Source organism: Oncorhynchus mykiss, chromosome 21 (genome assembly GCF_013265735.2).
Source record: "Oncorhynchus mykiss isolate Arlee chromosome 21, USDA_OmykA_1.1, whole genome shotgun sequence".
In the NCBI taxonomy this organism is placed as follows: Eukaryota; Metazoa; Chordata; class Actinopteri; order Salmoniformes; family Salmonidae; genus Oncorhynchus; species Oncorhynchus mykiss.
The window spans coordinates 16,494,959-16,515,197 of NC_048585.1; the positions used below are offsets into that span (position 1 = coordinate 16,494,959).

Below are 20,239 nucleotides of genomic sequence, written 5' to 3' on the forward strand. Positions count from 1 at the left end.
AAAAGCAAACATTGAATATCCCTTTGAGCATGGTGAAGTTATTAATTACACTTTGGATGGTGTATCAATACACCCAGTAACTACAAAGATACAGGCGTCCTTCATAACTCAGTTGCCGGACAAAACCACATTGTAGTTACTCCACAATACTAACCTAATTGACAGAGTGAAAAGAAGGAAGTCTGTACAGAATACAAATATTCCAAAACATGCATCCTGTTTGCAACAAGGCACTAAAGTAATACTGCAAAAAAATTGGTAAAGCAATGAACTTGAATTCAAAGTGTTATGTTTGGGGCAAATCCAATACAACACATTACTGAGTACCACTCTCCATATTTTCAAGCATAGTGGTGGCTGCATCATGTTATGGGTATTCTTTTAATCTTCAAGGACTGGAGAGTTTTTCAGGATAAAAAAGAAACGGAATGGAATTAATCACCGTCAAAACCTGGTTCAGTCTGCTTTCCACCAGACACTAGGAGAGGAATTCACCTTTCAGCAGGACAATAACCTAAAACACAAGGTCAAATCTACACTGAAGTTGCTTAGAAGACAGTGAATGTTCCTGAGTGGCCGCGTTACAGTTTTGACTTAAATCTACTTGAAAATCCATGGCAAGACCTGAAAATTCTTGTCAAGTAATGATCAACAACCAATTTGACAGAGCTTAAAGAATTTTGAGAAGAATAATGGGCCAATGTTACACAATCCATGTGTGAAAAGCTCTTAGAGACTTACCCAGATAGATTCACAGCTGTAATCGCTGCCAAAGGTGCTTCTTCAAAATATTGACTCGGGGGTGTGAATACTTATGTTTGTAAGATATTTCTATATTTCGTTTTTTAATAAATTTGTTTTCACTTTGTCATTATGGGGTATTGTGTGTAGATGGGTGAGAATTATATATATATATATAATCAATTTTTATAAATGTTTAATTCAGGCTGTAACACAACAAGGTGTTGGGCACCACAGGCCAGAACAGCTTCAATGTACCTTGGCATAGATTCTACAAGTGTCTGGAACTCTATTGGAGGGATGCGACACTATTCTTGCACAAGAAATTCCATCATTTAGTGTTTTGTTGATGGTGGAAAAAGCTGTCTCAGGCACCTCTCTAGAATCTCCCATGAGTGTTCAATTAGGTTGAGATCTGGTCACTGAGACAGCAAGGGCATATGGTTTACATGCTCAACAAACAATTGAGTGACCACTCGTACCCTGTGGATGGCGGCATTGTCATCCTATGGGGTGTAGCCATGGTACCAAAATAATGGCCTGCCTAGCATTTTTATACATGACCCTAAGCATGATGGGATGTTAATTGCTTAATTAACTAAGGAACCACACCTATGTGGAAGCACCTGCTTTCAATATACTTTATACCCCTCATTTAGTCAAGTGTTTCCTTTATTTTGGCAATTAACTGAATATCCAAACAAGTTCAACACTTTTGACCAAACATTTTAGTTATAGATTGCACCTTTAAATATATACCATGCATACATTGCTCCCCCATTTCCTGGTTGCTAAAATTCTAATAGTTTGCCTAATTTCTGTTTATGTGAAGGAATAATAATGTGTAGTGTAGGGAATCATTGTACCATCTAAACCGCTGTGAAATATATTTCCCATAACCATAACTATAGTATTTCCAGCTGTTTGAAGCTGGTGTACGAAACCCAAAGTAATAGACACAAAAACTACACTTAAGAACGGAAAGCATAGAAATAACACACATAGAACAGATCTACCTCTTATACTTGCTTTCAATGAGAGGGACATTTCTATGTGAATTTGGTCAGTTCGCCCAAAAAGTCACTCACCGTTTCAGTTCATCACTCTCTATTTATTGTGTTGCTAGATTTTTTCTTCCACTATAAGAGAAAAGAGAATGAGAGAGCAAGAGAGGGGGAGAAAGAGAATGAGAGGGGGAAGAGGTAACTATAGCCAAGTGTGAGACGAAGAGGGAAAAAGAGGAAAACCTTGAACTTGTCTGTGAGGTTTAGTGTACTTTAGAAAACCCCTTGCAGGCTAAAAGATCAGAGCCTCTCTTTAAGGGTGTCAATGGAGCACAGAGAGATCGATGGGCCATGGCCAAGACACCTTTAATCAACAACACTCGCTTTCCACCTTTCATCGCGCTCTCTCTCTCTCTCTTTCTTTCTTTCTCTCTCTCCCTCTTTCTCTCTCTCTTTTTGTCTCTCTCGCTCCCCCTCCCTCTCTCCCCCTGCTTTGGCTCGCCAACGGCATCAGTTTATCCCTCCTTTCTGTTCTCCGTCTGTCCATTCTCTCCTATCTTTCATCTCTGAAAATGTGAAGCGTTCTAAGAAGCAGGCTTCATGGTCATTTTTAACGGGCATAACCGTCCAATCTGTGCCTGAGCAGAATTCATCAATAACACCTTATGTAGCAGAATCCATTGGATTTAGGGAGGCAGTTATTGACAGGAGAGTGATAGCTCAGCGGTGTAATTCTGTTGCAGCCTACAGTAGAACAAGGTAGCGCATCATTGTGCATCTGTGAGATCTTGGAAGACGCCAATGAAAAATGGTGGAGTGATATCACCACTTTTCCTTAAACTTTTTCTGCAAAACAAGTTTTTATCTTTCTCTCTCTCTTCAGAGTATTGTATTTTTGAATTGGCGTTGAATTAGCTATGTAAATACGTTGGATTGTACCAATAAAGTTTGTTCTAAAATCAATCTCTCGCTCTCTATTTCTCTGTAGGTTCTGTCTGTTCCCCACAGAAGATTGGTGTGCTGTAGCCGTCTGTTTGAGGTGACGGACGTCAACAAGGCCCAGAAACAGGCAGCCCACCAGAGAGAAGTCTTCCTCTTCAATGACCTTATCGTGGTAAGACTCCCTGACACCGGACTGACTCTGCAAAGGATTGTGGGAAATATAGTATTGTCTTCAGAAGGGATGATCAACTTACTACACCCCTCTGAGGATTATAGGGGGACATTGTTATGGGATTGTAGTACTGCAAATGTCTACGTGTTTGGATTTAATTGATTTGCGCCACAATTGCTTTTGGGAAGTGTGGTGTCACCTGACCTAAAGTAGTAACATTTCCAAACTATACAGAGATGAACTCACTATCAACTTGGTTGTAGTTGACTCGTGAAGTGTGGTCACAGTCATATAAAGCAGCTTGTATTTCCTGCCACACATATTCAAGGCATGTAATTCCCAGGAATTCTCTCACAGGGAACCATTTTCTGATGACTACGTCCCTAGTTTCTATTTTGTTTCATGACTAATTTCTTAAATAATAGATGGTACAGTAGGTTAAACGGAGTCCGCAGTGAACTTATACACTCAAGCCTAGAGAAAGAAAATAACTACCGGGGTCAGTAATGAAGTACAAGCTTCAGTCATTCATTTGGTCAAAGTCACATCGAATGGGCCTCGGAGTTAATCATAGATTAAATGTCTGTTATAGTTAATAAAACCATTAGGGCAACTCCAAATGTTATCTATGTGAAGTATTAAACTACTCCCATAATTCCACTGGTTCTCATCTTAATCTGTCTCGAACAAAAACTGGAGGAGAGAAAATAAAAATGAAAGTGTCTCTCTGCTGCCTGCGCTGCCGTCGAAAAGTAATTGTGCCCCGAAGGGAGGAGGGGAGTTTTGAAAATGCTTATTCTTTGCCGGGCCAGACAAAAATCCTCTTGCGACGTCTTGGCGGAAAACTGTTGATTCGGCACAAAGAGAATGTCATAATTACTTCAATCGCTGAACCTCATTTTGTAAGTGTGAAAAAAAATGAGGACGCACTCTCGAGGTTTACGCAATTACACGTAATTAAGAGGGCGGGTTCCTGCGAGACCTTGTTTCTCACGACTGCTCAGAGGGTAGGGTCTGTGATATGTTTGCAATTTTCATATTTATTTTACTGTGTGAAATGAATTGTCAGGGTGTTCTTCTTTACGAGTTAATCATCATCCTTGAGGTTCCAACACTCTTGTCTGCAGCGGTGGATGTGTCACGGTGATGTATGGGTTTAATATGGCGGCTTACCAAAAAGGCCCTGCAGTATCAGCACTGAGGAGATACTCTCATCTTTCTCTATCTGTGGTGTTTCTATACTGTATGAGAGCTCCCCCCTCTCTCTCTCTCTCTCTCTCTCGCTCGCTCGCTCGCTCTCTCGCTCGCTCGCTCGCTCTCTCTCGCTCTCTCTCTCTCTCTCTCGCTCTCTCTCGCTCTCTCATTATTTCCCTCATTATATCTCTACCCATAAGGCATAGCTGTTTTCCCCCACACACTCACAAACACATCCTTGAAAAAATATAAAAAGTTGCAGTGCTGTTATGTCACATTCACTGGAAACAGGATTTGTCACAGAGAGAAAGCTATACTGTGTAAATTGTCTCTCTGCAGGTTATTAGTAGGATGATATGAATATGCTGTGTTGATCCTCTCTGACCGATGATGGATTTTTTATTCTTCATTTTAACACGGAGGTCACATTGAGACTTGAATGGCTTTTTCTCCAGTGCCTTGAACAGGAAACACCCATGTGAAGCAAACTTCAAAGCCTGTTGAAAGCAAGGCTTAAAACCTTACCCCAACCATCACCTAAACCCAACCCTAAGCTGACAATAACACCTGCAGTGCTGACTGAGATTGAAGAGAAAGGCTTTGACAATAATAGAAGAGAATAATAATTGCTGCCCATCTGTTACAATGGAAACACGGTTTACTCTCCTCCCACAACACATGCCACTGGAACAGTTTTTGGAGGATAAGTGTCTTGCTCAAGGGCACAAGGGTGATGGATGGGGCTTGCCCACATTCTTTAGGTGACTTCTCTAACCTCTAAGCTACCTATGTTTGTTATGCTCTTTAGGGCTGCTTTCCAGTCACAGTTAGTCCTGGAATAAAAAGCAAGCTCAATGCAGAATCTCAATTGAAAAAGCCTTTTAAGTCCAGGATTAGGATTGATCTGTGTCCATAAAACCACACTAATATGTTTTTAAAGGGGAACAGAAGACATCCTGAATAGGTTCTTATTTTGATGTTCTGATTGACATCTCCGTCTTTCCTTTATTGAGTGTGATATGTGGTTGTCTCACCTAGTGTCTTTTTACCCTCAGATCCTGAAGCTGTGTCCGAAGAAGAAGAGTTCAGCAGCCTACACCTTCTGTAAAGCCCTGGGCCTCCTGGGCATGCACTTCACACTGTTTGAGAACGAGTGTAAGTCACCTAACACCAGCATCACTACTCACCCTCCAAAGGAGAGAGAGAGAGACTGGGAGAGAGAGAGAGACTGGGAGAGAGAGAGAGACTGGGAGAGAGAGAGACTAGGAGAGAGAGAGAGAGAGAGAGACTGGGAGAGAGAGAGAGACTGGGAGAGAGAGAGACTAGGAGAGAGAGAGAGACTAGGAGAGAGAGAGAGAGAGAGAGAGAGAGAGACTGGGAGAGAGAGAGAGACTGGGAGAGAGAGAGAGACTGGGAGAGAGAGAGAGAGACTGGGAGAGAGAGAGACTAGGAGAGAGAGAGAGACAGAGAGAGAGAGAGAGACTGGGAGAGATAGAGAGACTGGGAGAGAGAGAGACTAGGAGAGAGAGAGAGACAGAGAGAGAGAGAGAGAGAGAGAGAGAGACTGGGAGAGAGGGAGAGACTGAGAGAGAGAGAGAGACTGGGAGAGAGAGAGAGACTGGGAGAGAGAGAGAGACTGGGAGAGAGAGCGAGAGACTGGGAGAGAGAGCGAGAGACTGGGAGAGAGAGAGAGAGACTGGGAGAGAGAGCGAGACTGGGAGAGAGAGAGAGAGAGAGAGAGAGAGACTGGGAGAGAGAGCGACACTGGGACCGACTGGGAGAGAGAGAGAGAGACTGGGAGAGAGAGAGAGAGAGAGAGACTGGGAGAGAGAGAGAGAGACTGGGAGAGAGAGAGAGACTGGGAGAGAGAGAGAGAGACTGGGAGAGAGAGAGAGACTGGGAGCGACTGGGAGAGAGAGAGAAACTGGGAGAGAGAGAGAGAGAGAGACTGGGAGAGAGAGAGAGACTGGGAGAGAGAGAGAGACTGGGAGAGAGAGAGAGAGACTGGGAGAGAGAGAGAGACTGGGAGAGAGAGAGAGACTGGGAGCGAGAGAGAGGGAGACTGGGAGAGAGAGCGAGACTGGGAGAGAGAGACTGGGACCGACTGGGAGAGAGCAAGAGACTGGGAGAGAGAGAGAGCCTGGGAGAGAGAGAGAGAGAGACTGGGAGAGAGAGAGACTGGGAGAGAGAGAGAGCGAGACTGGGACCGACTGGGAGAGAGAGAGAGACTGGGAGAGAGAGAGAAACTGGGAGAGAGAGAGAGAGAGACTGGGAGAGAGAGAGACTGGGAGCGACTGGGAGAGAGAGAAACTGGGAGAGAGAGAGAGCGAGACTGGGAGAGAGAGAGAGAGACTGGGAGAGAGAGCGAGACTGGGAGAGAGAGAGAGACTGGGAGAGAGAGAGAGAGAAAGAGACAGAGAGAGAGAGAGACTGGGAGAGAGAGAGAGACTGGGAGAGGGAGAGAGAGAGAGACTGGGAGGGAGAGAGAGAGACTGGGAGAGAGAGAGAGAGACTGGGAGAATGAGACAGAGTGAGGGAAGAAAACTTTTTCTTAACCGATGTTGCCATGGCAACTCAAAGTGAAACAAGCAGTAAGCCGTGCAGAAATATGTTATCTTGATCTGCAAGTAGATCCTTCAAAGTACATCCCTTTTTGAGACATTTACACCACTATCATAGAATAGGACAGCAGCAAAGAGAGGAGGGATATAAACGGTGGGAGGGAGAGAGAAGGAGAATGTAGTGAAAACAGCAAAAGGGAATGAAGCAGATAAATGGTTCTAGCAACCCCAGTCACATAGATTACCCAGAATACATTGTGTTAGCCTTGATTTAAGCACATCATACATAACTCCATTTATTTGGATAAAAAGACTCTACTAAACTAACATATTACGTAGCCAACCCCAACGTTATGGGTTTGATTCTCACATGGGTCACATACATACATGTGTACATACAGTACCTTCAGAAAGTATTCATACCCCTTGACTTATTCCACATTTTGTTGTGTTACAGCCTTAATTCAAAAATGGATTAAATAAAAACATTTCTCATCCATCGACACACAATACCCCATATTGACAAAGTGAAAACATGTTTTTAGACATTTTTGCAAATGTATAGAAAATGATATACAAAAACATCTAATTTACATAATTATTTACTGCCATGACTCAATACATGTTAGAATCCCCTTTGGCAGCGTTTACAGCTGTGAGACCTTCTGGGTAAGTCTATGAGTTCTGCACACCTGCATTGTACAAAATTTGCCCATTATACTTTTCAAAATGCTTCGAGCGATGTCAAATTGGTTGTTGATCATCGCTAGACAACCATTTTCAGGTATTGCCATAGATTTTCAAGACGGTTTAAGTCAATACTGTAACTAGGCCACTCAGGAACATTCAATATCGCGATGTTAAGCAACTCCAGTGTATATTTGGCCTTGAGTTTCAGGTTACTGTCCTGCTGAAAGGTGGATTTGTCTCCCAGTGTCTTTTAGAAATCAGACTGAACCAGGTCTAGGATTTTGCCTGTGCTTAGCTCTATTCCGTTTCTCTTTCTATATAAAAAAAACTCCCTTGCCGATGACAAGCATACCCATAACATGATGCAGACACCACCATGCTTGAAAATGTGAAGAGGTACTCAGTGATGTGTCGGATTTGCAGCAAATATAACGGACATAAAGTACAGTTATTTGTCACATTTTTTTATTCTGTACAGGCTTCCTTCTTTTCACTCTGTTATTTAGGTTAGTATTTTGGAGGTAACTGTTTTAAAGTCACCATTTGCCTCTGAATGGTTTCCTTCCACTCCGACATCTGAGTTAGGAAGGACGCCTGTATCTTTGTAGTAACTGGGTGTATTAATACACCACCTAAAGTGTAATTAAAAACTTCAATAGGTCCCCTTCTTTGCGAGCCATTGGAAACCCTTCCTGATCTTTGTGGTTGAATCTGTGTTTAAAATTCACTGCTCAGCTGAGTCATTCAAAAATCAGGTTAAACACTATTATTGTACACTATTATTGAGTCCATGCAATTTATTATGTGACTTGTTAAGCACATTTTTACATACATGCATACAGTAACTGTCAAACCAACATATTTGTATGGAATGTATCAGCATCAAAACCTAACAGGTTGTGCAATTGAAAGCCAGCCAGCCCAGAACGGTTGAGTTATAGTCACGGGGATTTGGCAGGGAGAAGAAATGTGTGTTTTGATAATGGAATCAGACCCGGTCGCGTGGGGTTATTGGAAAAAGGGGAGTTTGGATGTGGCCCCCTATCTAGTTTCTCCTCCTGATCCTCCCACCACTCTGCATTCAGCCAGGCAGGTGATATTTTCATATGAAATCTATCATACAGGGATATTCTTTTCTTCACGCCTCGGGCATGAAAGATGCAGTGCCTCCATCGTCAAAGTGCCATTTAAAAGAGCGAAGGGGAGAGCGAGGCGCGCCGGAGCACGGATAGTGAGAAATGAAAACAGAAAACAGTAGCGACTAATCTCATTTCCCCAATGAATTTATTGGCTCTTTTGCCTCATTCCCTTCGTTGGGGAAGGAGAAAAAAGCATTCTGATATTTTTTGTTGCTACTGTGTCAGTTCAAGATGTGAGAAAATTGTTCATTCTTTAGTTACCTGGCTGTGATGGATCAAGCCTTTATGTTGCTTTGGGGGAACTCATCTCTGTTTAGTGATTGAAACCATAATACTTGTTATTGTGAAAAGAAACTCCAGTACAGTTACATCCCTGAATGCTCCACAAACTAGTTCATGGATCTATTTGACCAACGTTTTGGTACAAATGCCTTTAGCCAATCTGGGTCTATTGCAATATGTAACTATTAGTGGTGGGCACCAATATCATTGGATATCGATATGAGGAAGACATTTGGCGATATCCTTTCATCCTTTCATCCTTATTAGCCAACACTATTATGTAAAAAAAAAGTGATCTCCTTCTCATCTCTCCTCCTCCTCAGACTACCCCCATGGCATCACCATCATCTCACCCTTCGGCTCAGACAAGAAGCAGGTGCTCAACTTCTGTGCTCAGAGCGCCGAGGAGCTGCTCAAGTTTCTAGAAGATCTGAAGGAGTCCATTGCTGAGGTGTCAGAGATGGAACAGATACGCATTGAATGTGAGTACTGTGGATGAGGTGTGTGTGTGTGTGTGTGTATGTGTGTGTGTGCTCCGTTGCTCCAAACTCAGGTGAAGAGGGAAAGGGGGAAAAAGAAACAGCTCATGCAAAATAATGTATGAATCATCCATCCCTCCATCCGCACAGAGATTCTCTTTCATTTCTCAAAAAGGAGAAAACTAAAATGGAATCAGGGTGCCGCAGGATTATTTACATAAGTGCTAACAATGGGGAGAGGAAGATGTCAACAGTCTATCTGTCTGTCTACGTGTGCATGTGTCTGTGTCTACATGCATGTGTCTGTGTGAGCATGTCTTTGTATACGTTGATGTCATTACATAACCAAACTGTGTTCATGCTCATATTCCTCCTAGCACCCATACAAATTACATGATTGTATCTCTAACATCAGTGACTACACCAAAGATACAATTATTTATGCTCCCAATACTGAGATCATACACTCTGTTCTGATGCGTTTCTGAAAAACAAGAGTCAGGGAACGGTTGTGTTTCTATTCTGCCTAGGGGACTGTGCGTGTGTGTCTGTGTGTATGTGTTTGCCTGAGTGTGTGTGCATGTCTGCCTGAGTGTGTGTGCATGTCTGCCTGAGTGTGTGTGCATGTCTGCCTGAGTGTGTGTGCATGTCTGCCTGAGTGTGTGTGCATGTCTGCCTGAGTGTGTGTGCATGTCTGCCTGAGTGTGTGTGCATGTTTGTGTTTAATTGTTTATTATTTGGTTATAAGGATCCCCATTATCTTTAGCAGAAGCAGCAGCTACTCTTCCTGGGTTCTACAAAAACACTATAAACATGACACTGATTCACTGATAGACAAGGAAAGTCACACACATTTAAAATACAACCATATACAAGCAACACAACTAAAATGGTCTCTGTGTGTGTGTGTCCCCTCACAGTCCCCTCTGTTCCATGAGATGTTGTTTAAGGGTTATTTTGCTGTTTGCTGAGTAAATGGATATGGAAGATAGTTCCATGTGATCATGGCTCTGTATAATACTGTATGTTGCCGTGAATTTGTTTTGGACTTGGGGACTGTGAAGAGACCCCTGGTGACATGTCTTCGGGACTGTGAAAAGAGCGCTGGTGGAATGTCTTGTGGGCTCTGAAGAGACCCCTGGTGACATGTCTTGGGGACTGTGAAGAGACCCCTGGTGGCATGTCTCAGGGACTGTGAAGAGACCCCTGGTGGCATGTCTCGGGGACTGTGAAGAGACCCCTGGTGGCATGTCTTGGAGACTGTGAAGAGACCCCTGGTGGCATGTCTCGGGGACTGTGAAGAGACCCCTGGTGGAATGTCTAAGGGACTGTGAAGAGACCCCTGGTGGCATGTCTCGGGGACTGTGAAGAGACCCCTGGTGGCATGTCTCGGGGACTGTGAAGAGACCACTGGTGGCATGTCTTGGAGACTGTGAAGAGACCCCTGGTGGAATGTCTTGGGGACTGTGAAGAGACCCCTGGTGGCATGTCTCGGGGACTGTGAAGAGACCCCTGGTGGCATGTCTCGGGGACTGTGAAGAGACCCCTGGTGGCATGTCTTGGAGACTGTGAAGAGACCCCTGGTGGAATGTCTTGGGGACTGTGAAGAGACCCCTGGTGGCATGTCTTGGGGACTGTGAAGAGACCCCTGGTGGCATGTCTTGGAGACTGTGAAGAGACCCCTGGTGACATGTCTTGTGGGGTATGTATGTGTGTCTGAGCTAAATGTTATTTGATTATGCAGACAATCTGGAATTTCCACCACAGTAATATTTCTCATAGAAACAAGAGAAACAGTAATCCCTTATAAACCCTCAACCAGGAAATACTAGCATGCATATTGTTGATGTTAGTTCTGGATGTGCAAGGCATGCTGCTCTGTTTTGAGCCAGCTGCAGCTTTGCTAATTCTTTCCTGTTAGAGCCACCAAAGGGTGCTTTACTATTTTTAGGCAGTGGAATTACTTTATCTTCCTCCCACGCCTGTGGAAACACACACTCATTTAGGCTTTGGTTAAAGATATAGCAAATCAGGGTGGCAATACAGTCTGCTACCTGTGCATGTGTGTGTGTGAGCGCGTGCGCGCTCATGCATGCATGTACAGTATGTGTGTTGTCGTATCATCAGCATCTCCCTGGGCAGCGTTGATTTCTTATCAGCCTTACCCTGGGATTAACCCTGGAGGTTTCCCTGCCTTGCCTGTCTGACAGTGCCTTGATACTCTGTGAGAGGATAAGTACAGAGAAACAAGTCCCCGCTGCAGCACAGATTTAAAGGTTGAACACATTAACAAGGAGAAGCTAGAGGCCTGGGGTCCAAAAGAGAGGAGCGATCAGGAAGAAACCGTGCTGTTGGGGCTTACTGACCAATACTAAAGAGAGGAAAACAGCCATACAGGGCACACAGACTTTTTAAACAGGCTACTGATTCACAAATCAACCCCTACCCCTAGGCACTTTTCTAGATCTGAAACGATTAGAAAGGCTAAGGGGAAGTTTGGTAATATTGGATACCCCTATCAGAGAGCCCTTCCTCTATCATTCAAACATCTTATACTTTCAGATCTGCCTTGGGGTGCGGACTAGGAGACTATTTCGAATTGAGCCTATGTCCAGGGGAGGTGCTGGTTCTAGCCAGGCAGGCACCTTGTTGTTTGCAGACCTACCAACATGCACGCATTTTGCGTACCAACTACGCAATTCTCTGTCCATGTACGCAGGTACGAGATCCGAGTTAAAAGTACGCAGAAATGAATAGGGGCTTATTTTTTATGTTTTATTTGTTTTACATTTTAATCAAAAATAATTATACTGAGTAAATCTAACATCCCGATTCTCGAGCTGCAACACACAGACATGTACGGAGTTTGTGTCAACGGACATGGAGATGAATACATCATTATTCGACGTAGCTACCCGGTGTCTGCCCCTCCTCCTGTTTGTTTTGATGCTGAGTTTGCCAACTGTCAGCTGTACGTGAACACATTGACAAATCTATTTTCGACTCTGTGTGCTGTGGAAAGGTAAACACTAATTGTTTCAAGCTAAGAAGATGGACATTCAGTGGTCTCTAAAGTGCCAGCAGTTCACTTGCATTTGCTAGTAAAATAAATTAAATGCAAATACGAAAAATAACTGGTCTCTATAATCCAAAATAAATATAACCATCTTGGCATTAAATGGAGTTGGGATTTTAGAAGACTGCTCGATGAAGAATGAGTGTCTGGTATCAGCTATAGAGGCCGTGCTTCTAAAATGCCTTTGCACTAGATTTGAGATTTTATCCATTTCCAAAATCTGAAATGATGTATGCGCTGCAAAGAAATACCATAGGCACCTTTACATCGGCTGAAACAGCGGACTCTTCTAGCGAACAGCGGTCAGATTCCCTTGGCGGTAGCCTAGTTACGCTTTGTGTAGCCAATTTGCGCTCTGTGTCGATGCGATCATTTGTTTTTGTTTTTATGTTTTCAAAATGATTTTGCTTTTAGAGTTGATTAGGAACCGTGTCTAAAAAGCCAATACTTGTGAGCGGGCCCTGTTTGAGAGGTGACAAGCGTTCCTCTACTATAGAGACTAAACTTGGGGTCATGTGCTAAGAAAAACATTCTAGATAATTATCTCCATTCTACACTGTACAGGACATGGAATAAACATACTGACCATCTGTGCTAATTCCACAAAACATATATTTATTTGATATGTTCTGTACTTTTATTTCTATTTTGTAAACACCTTTTTAGAGGAGTGAACTGAACCAGGTGTGATCCATTATGTTTGTCTAAGCACTGTGCTCATGAAAAACAAGTAAGCATAGGTCCCAAACAAAATAGCAGCTAATTTAGTAAATCATTGTTGTTGCAGCCAGTCAGTAAAGCAATGTCAGACGATGAGAGTGAGGAGACTGAAAGAAACAGACAGAGCAGCTTTTTTAAACAGATAAGACGTTTGTACATTTTGTATCTAAACAAATAACGTGTTATTATTTGTTTAATAACATTTTAAAAAGTCCAAGAATAAAGGCCCTTTGTGTGTTCTTTCTATCTCCATCTTGTTAGTGACGTTTACCATGTGTGTACATGGGATGCTGTCAGGAAAGAAAGTATTCCAATCTTTTATGGACTTGATTTGGCACAATTCTATAATTGCAATCAGACTCACAAACAGCGCGTGCACGAGCGTGGGGGGACCCCATTTCGGCATGTGCTATGCCCGCCAGTTGAATCTCCAAATTGCGGAGTGCGTCTGGTACTCTAAAAAGTTGGACAGGGTTGGCATGTATGTGTTTGTCTCCCAGTCTGATTCCTGACAGAGACCCTGGCCACTGACCTTTTGTTAGTGTTCTCTGCTACAGAGCAGCCAAACACTCTGGACAAAACAAGAACAAAGGAGAGGGCAGCTCTCCTGAAAGCAGCCAGGGAGAAGAGATGTGGAGGAGAGTGGTGTTTGTGTGTGTGTGTGTGTGTGTGTGCTAGTGCTTGTGTGTGTGTGTTTGCTAGTTTGTCTGTTTGCTTTAGGGAAGTCACACATGCGTACACACTAGCACAGGATGCATGCACATGTGCGCATACACACTAGCACAGGATGCATGCACATATGCGCATACACACTAGCACAGGATGCATGCACATGTGCGCATACACACTAGCACAGGATGCATGCACATGTGCGCATACACACTAACGTGCACACACATACAGTGCCTTGCGAAAGTATTCGGCCCCCTTGAACTTTGCGACCTTTTGCCACATTTCAGGCTTCAAACATAAAGATATAAAACTGTATTTTTTTGTGAAGAATCAACAACAAGTGGGACACAATCATGAAGTGGAACAACATTTATTGGATATTTCAAACTTTTTTAACAAATCAAAAACTGAAAAATTGGGCGTGCAAAATTATTCAGCCCCTTTACTTTCAGTGCAGCAAACTCTCTCCAGAAGTTCGGTGAGGATCTCTGAATGATCCAATGTTGACCTAAATGACTAATGATGATAAATACAATCCACCTGTGTGTAATCAAGTCTCCGTATAAATGCACCTGCACTGTGATAGTCTCAGAGGTCCGTTAAAAGCGTAGAGAGCATCATGAAGAACAAGGAACACACCAGGCAGGTCCGAGATACTGTTGTGAAGAAGTTTAAAGCCGGATTTGGATACAAAAAGATTTCCCAAGCTTTAAACATCCCAAGGAGCACTGTGCAAGCGATAATATTGAAATGGGAGGAGTATCAGACCACTGCAAATCTACCAAGACCTGGCCGTCCCTCTAAACTTTCAGCTCATACAAGGAGAAGACTGATCAGAGATGGAGCCAAGAGGCCCATGATCACTCTGGATGAACTGCAGAGATCTACAGCTGAGGTGGGAGACTCTGTCCATAGGACAACAATCAGTCAGTCACAAATCTGGCCTTTATGGAAGAGTGGCAAGGAGAAAGGCATTTCTTAAAGATATCCATAAAAAGTGTCGTTTAAAGTTTGCCACAAGCCACCTGGGAGACACACCAAACATGTGGAAGAAGGTGCTCTGGTCAGATGAAACCAAAATTGAACTTTTTGGCAACAATGCAAAACGTTATGTTTGGCGTAAAAGCAACACCCTGAACACACCATCCCCACTGTCAAACATGGTGGTGGCAGCATCATGGTTTGGGCCTGCTTTTCTTCAGCAGGGACAGGGAAGATGGTTAAAATTGATGGGAAGATGGATGGAGCCAAATACAGGACCATTCTGGAAGAAAACCTGATGGAGTCTGCAAAAGACCTGAGACTGGGATGGAGATTTGTCTTCCAACAAGACAATGATCCAAAACATAAAGCAAAATCTACAATGGAATGGTTCAAAAATAAACATATCCAGGTGTTAGAATGGCCAAGTCAAAGTCCAGACCTGAATCCAATCGAGAATCTGTGGAAAGAATTGAAAACTGCTGTTCACAAATGCTCTCCATCCAACCTCACTGTTTTGCAAGGAGGAATGGGAAAAAATGTCAGTCTCTCGATGTGCAAAACTGATAGAGACATACCCCAAGCGACTTACAGCTGTAATCGCAGCAAAAGGTGGCGCTACAAAGTATTAACTTAAGGGGGCTGAATAATTTTGCACGCCCAATTTTTCAGTTTTTGATTTGTTAAAAAAGTTTGAAATATCCAATAAATGTCGTTCCACTTCATGATTGTGTCCCACTTGTTGTTGATTCTTCACAAAAAAATACAGTTTTATATCTTTATGTTTGAAGCCTGAAATGTGGCAAAAGGTCGCAAAGTTCAAGGGGGCCGAATACTTTCGCAAGGCACTGTACATACACACAGGCACCTGATATAATAATGAACAGATTGCATTTTGCACCCCTGTCTCCACAAGATTCATGTTTTTGGTTTGAGAGTTTTGCTTCACAGCCGCCCCTGTTTTGGTTCAGTGTGGAAAGAAAGCACTAGTTGCACCACTGGTGTATAAAATGAAAAGGCAAAAAGCTGTGATCCCTTATTGATGTCCCCTGTTAAATCCACTTCAATCAGTGTAGATGAAGGGGGAGACAGGTTGAAGATATGATCCCTTATTGATGTCACCTGTTAAATCCACTTCAATCAGTGTAGATGAAGGGGGAGACAGGTTGAAGATATGATCCCTTATTGATGTCCCCTGTTAAATCCACTTCAATCAGTGTAGATGAAGGGGGAGACAGGTTGAAGATATGATCCCTTATTGATGTCACCTGTTAAATCCACTTCAATCAGTGTAGATGAAGGGGAGGAGACAGGTTGAAGATATGATCCCTTATTGATGTCCCCTGTTAAATCCACTACAATCAGTGTAGATGAAGGGGGAGACAGGTTGAAGATATGATCCCTTATTGATGTCACCTGTTAAATCCACTACAATCAGTGTAGATGAAGGGGGAGACAGGTTGAAGATATGATCCCTTATTGATGTCACCTGTTAAATCCACTTCAATCAGTGTAGATGAAGGGGGAGACAGGTTGAAGATATGATCCCTTATTGATGTCACCTGTTAAATCCACTTCAATCAGTGTAGATGAAGGGGAGGAGACAGGTTGAAGATATGATCCCTTATTGATGTCCCGTGTTAAATCCACTTCAATCAGTGTAGATGAAGGGGGAGACAGGTTGAAGATATGATCCCTTATTGATGTCACCTGTTAAATCCACTTCAATCAGTGTAGATGAAGGGGAGGAGACAGGTTGAAGATATGATCCCTTATTGATGTCCCCTGTTAAATCCACTACAATCAGTGTAGATGAAGGGGGAGACAGGTTGAAGATATGATCCCTTATTGATGTCACCTGTTAAATCCACTACAATCAGTGTAGATGAAGGGGGAGACAGGTTGAAGATATGATCCCTTATTGATGTCACCTGTTAAATCCACTTCAATCAGTGTAGATGAAGGGGAGGAGACAGGTTAAAGATATGATCCCTTATTGATGTCACCTGTTAAATCCACTACAATCAGTGTAGATGAAGGGGGAGACAGGTTAAAGATATGATCCCTTATTGATGTCACCTGTTAAATCCACTTCAATCAGTGTAGATGAAGGGGGAGACAGGTTAAAGATATGATCCCTTATTGATGTCACCTGTTAAATCCACTACAATCAGTGTAGATGAAGGGGAGGAGACAGGTTGAAGATATGATCCCTTATTGATGTCACCTGTTAAATCCACTTCAATCAGTGTAGATGAAGGGGGGGAGACAGGTTAAAGATATGATCCCTTATTGATGTCACCTGTTAAATCCACTTCAATCAGTGTAGATGAAGGGGAGGAGACAGGTTAAAGCTATGATCCCTTATTGATGTCACCTGTTAAATCCACTTCAATCAGTGTAGATGAAGGGGGAGACAGGTTGAAGATATGATCCCTTATTGATGTCACCTGTTAAATCCACTTCAATCAGTGTAGATTAAGGGGAGGAGACAGGTTAAAGATATGATCCCTTATTGATGTCACCTGTTAAATCCACTTCAATCAGTGTAGATGAAGGGGGAGACAGGTTGAAGATATGATCCCTTATTGATGTCACCTGTTAAATCCACTTCAATCAGTGTAGATGAAGGGGGAGACAGGTTGAAGATATGATCCCTTATTGATGTCACCTGTTAAATCCACTTCAATCAGTGTAGATGAAGGGGGAGACAGGTTGAAGATATGATCCCTTATTGATGTCACCTGTTAAATCCACTTCAATCAGTGTAGATGAAGGGGAGGAGACAGGTTGAAGATATGATCCCTTATTGATGTCACCTGTTAAATCCACTTCAATCAGTGTAGATGAAGGGGAGGAGACAGGTTGAAGATATGATCCCTTATTGATGTCCCTTATTAAATCCACTTCAATCAGTGTAGATGAAGGGGGAGACAAGTTAAAGGAGGATTTTTAAGCTTTGAGGCAACTGAGACATGAATTGTGTATTTGTGCCCTTGAACGGGGTATGGTAGTAGGTACCAGGAACACCGGTGTGTGTCATGAACTGCAACCACAGGAGGTTGGTGGCACCTTAATATGGGAGAGCAGGCTCATGGTAATGACTGGAGTGGAATGATATCAAATACATCAAACACATGGTTTCCATGGTTCCCAGGTGTTTGATGCCATTCCATTCGCGCCGTTACAGTCTCTGTTATGAGCCGTCCTCTCCTCAGCAGCCTTCACTGTCTGCAACGCTGCTGGGTTTTTCACGCTCAACAGTTTCCCGTGTGTACCAAGGACGATCCAGCACCCAAAGGACATCCAGCCAACTTGACACAACTGTGGGAAGCATTGGAGTCAACATGGGCCAGCATCCCTGTGGAATGCTTTCCACACCTTGTAGAGTCCATGCCCTGATGAATTGAGGCTGTTCTGAGGGCAAAATGTTTGGTACACTCAGTGTATGTAGCCTACTCACTATGGTTGTTGTACACAAGTTTAATGATACTAATGATAAGTTAATAATATGTTTGTAATATTATTATTATGGGAACATGATCAATGACCAAATTTAAATGCAAAACTCCAGTTTCAGACTTTCAATTAATTATTTGAGGTGGGATTTTCAGGGGGGGAGATTAGTAATCTAGTTATTAAAACACCTTTTCAATACCAGTTATTGTGGCAAAACCTAAGAAAAATCGTTGTGTTCTGTTCATAAAAATGGGTTCCTCGTGTTAAGAAACAGTTTTAAAAGCTTTTGCACCCCCATTTTCAGACAAAGTCAAGTGCCAATGCATGAACACATACACACACACACACACGGTGGACATCTTCCCCTCCTCTACGAAGGCGCCCGTTGTTAGCACTCATGTAAATAAGCCTGCGGTGGCCTATTCCATTTGTTATTGTTTATTTCTCCTCTGAGAAACGAAAGGGAATTCCTGTGTGGATGGAGGGATGGATGATTCATACATTATTTTGGATGAGCTATTTCTTTTTTTTCATCCCTTTTTTTTCCTCCGTTGGACTGGAGATACGCTGGGGGATGTTGCTGTGACACAAAAGGTCACCTGAGTTTGGAGCAAGGAAGCACACACATTCACAGACACCCACACATGTACACACACACTCACAAACACACATGAAAAAACAGACACACACATTCACAGACACACACACATGCACACACTCACTCACAAACACACATGAAAAAACAGACACACACACAACACTCCCGACTATTTCCCATGAGGAAAGAGACTTGAAAAAGGACTCAACTATTCTGCACAGTCATCCTACTGGAGTACAGCTGCAGCAGAATTACAGAACCAAGCAGTCCGTGGGGACACAGCAACATTTAGCCGTCGCCAATGGAAATGACAGGCAATCATCATCAACCGCACAGCGGTGCCCCAAATGGCAGCCTATTCCCTATGCAGTGCACTACTTTAGACAAGGCCCCATAGGGAATAAGGTGCCATTTGGGACACCGTGTAGAGTTGAGTGACTCTAGGGAGGAGGCAGAGGACTCGCCCCCACTTGTTTTTCTGTTTTGTCTGTCACTGTCTCCGTCTCTACTGCTACTGCTGACTCTCTTTATGTCTGTCTGTCTGTCTGTCTGTCTGTCTGTCTGTCTGTCTGTCTGTCTGTCTGTCTGTTACTCTCTGTCTCTGCTGCTGTCACTCTCTGTCTCTCTTCATGTCTGTCTGTCTGTCTGTTACTCTCTGTCTCTGCTGCTGTTACTCTCTGTCTCTCTTTATGTCTGTCTGTCTGTCCTTCTGTCCGTCTCTCTGTCTGTCTGTCTGTCTGTTACTCTCTGTCTCTGCTGCTGTTACTCTCTGTCTCTCTTTATGTCTGTCTGTCTGTCACTGTCTCCATCTCTGCTGCTGTCACTCTGTCTGGCTCCCTCTATGTCTGTCTGTCTCCCTTGCACATGCTGTTCCCTCTGTCTGTGCCCCTGTCACTCATTCTGTCTCTCTCTTTATCTTCCTCTCACTCTCTATCTCTTCTGCAGTTGTTGTCTATATTCCTCTCTCACTGTCCGTCACTGTTGGTGCTTCTGTCTCTGTACGTCTCATCCTCTTTCGTCCCCCTCCCTCCCTCGCTCTCTCCCTCTCTCTCCCTATCACCACTCTTTCTCTCAGCCTCACCCCATTTCTCCCTCCCTCTTACTCTCTCCTCTCTCTTCCTTTCCTTCCAACCCATCCCTCCCCTACACACTCTCTGTTCGTTACACTCTCTGTCCGTCTCGCTCTCTTTCCGTCTCAAAATCAAATCAAATAAAATTTTATTTGTCACATACACATGGTTAGCAGATGTTAATGCGAGTGTAGCGAAATGCTTGTGCTTCTAGTTCCGACAATGCAGTAATAACAAGTAATCTAACTAACAATTCCAAAACTACTGTCTTGTACACAGTGTAAGGGGATAAAGAATATGTACATAAGGATATATTAATGAGTGATGGTACAGAGCAGCATAGGCAAGATACAGTAGATGGTATCGAGTACAGTATATACATATGAGATGAGTATGTAAACAAAGTGGCATAGTTAAAGTGGCTAGTGATACATGTATTACATAAGAATACAGTCAATG

The 20,239-nt window shown here is 43.2% G+C and overlaps 1 protein-coding gene across 4 annotated transcripts in view; it reads left to right on the plus strand.

The window, feature by feature from the left end:
- LOC110499847 (IQ motif and SEC7 domain-containing protein 3) overlaps window positions 1-20,239 on the plus strand; it is a 208,364-nt gene that overhangs the window by 176,916 nt on the left and 11,209 nt on the right. For all 4 annotated transcript variants that reach the window (XM_036957099.1, XM_036957101.1, XM_036957100.1 and 1 more), the window contains 3 exons: window positions 2,734-2,859; window positions 5,109-5,208; window positions 9,049-9,207. In XM_036957099.1, coding sequence (XP_036812994.1) covers window positions 2,734-2,859; window positions 5,109-5,208; window positions 9,049-9,207 — 385 coding nt within the window. The remainder of the gene's footprint in view (window positions 1-2,733; window positions 2,860-5,108; window positions 5,209-9,048; window positions 9,208-20,239) is intronic.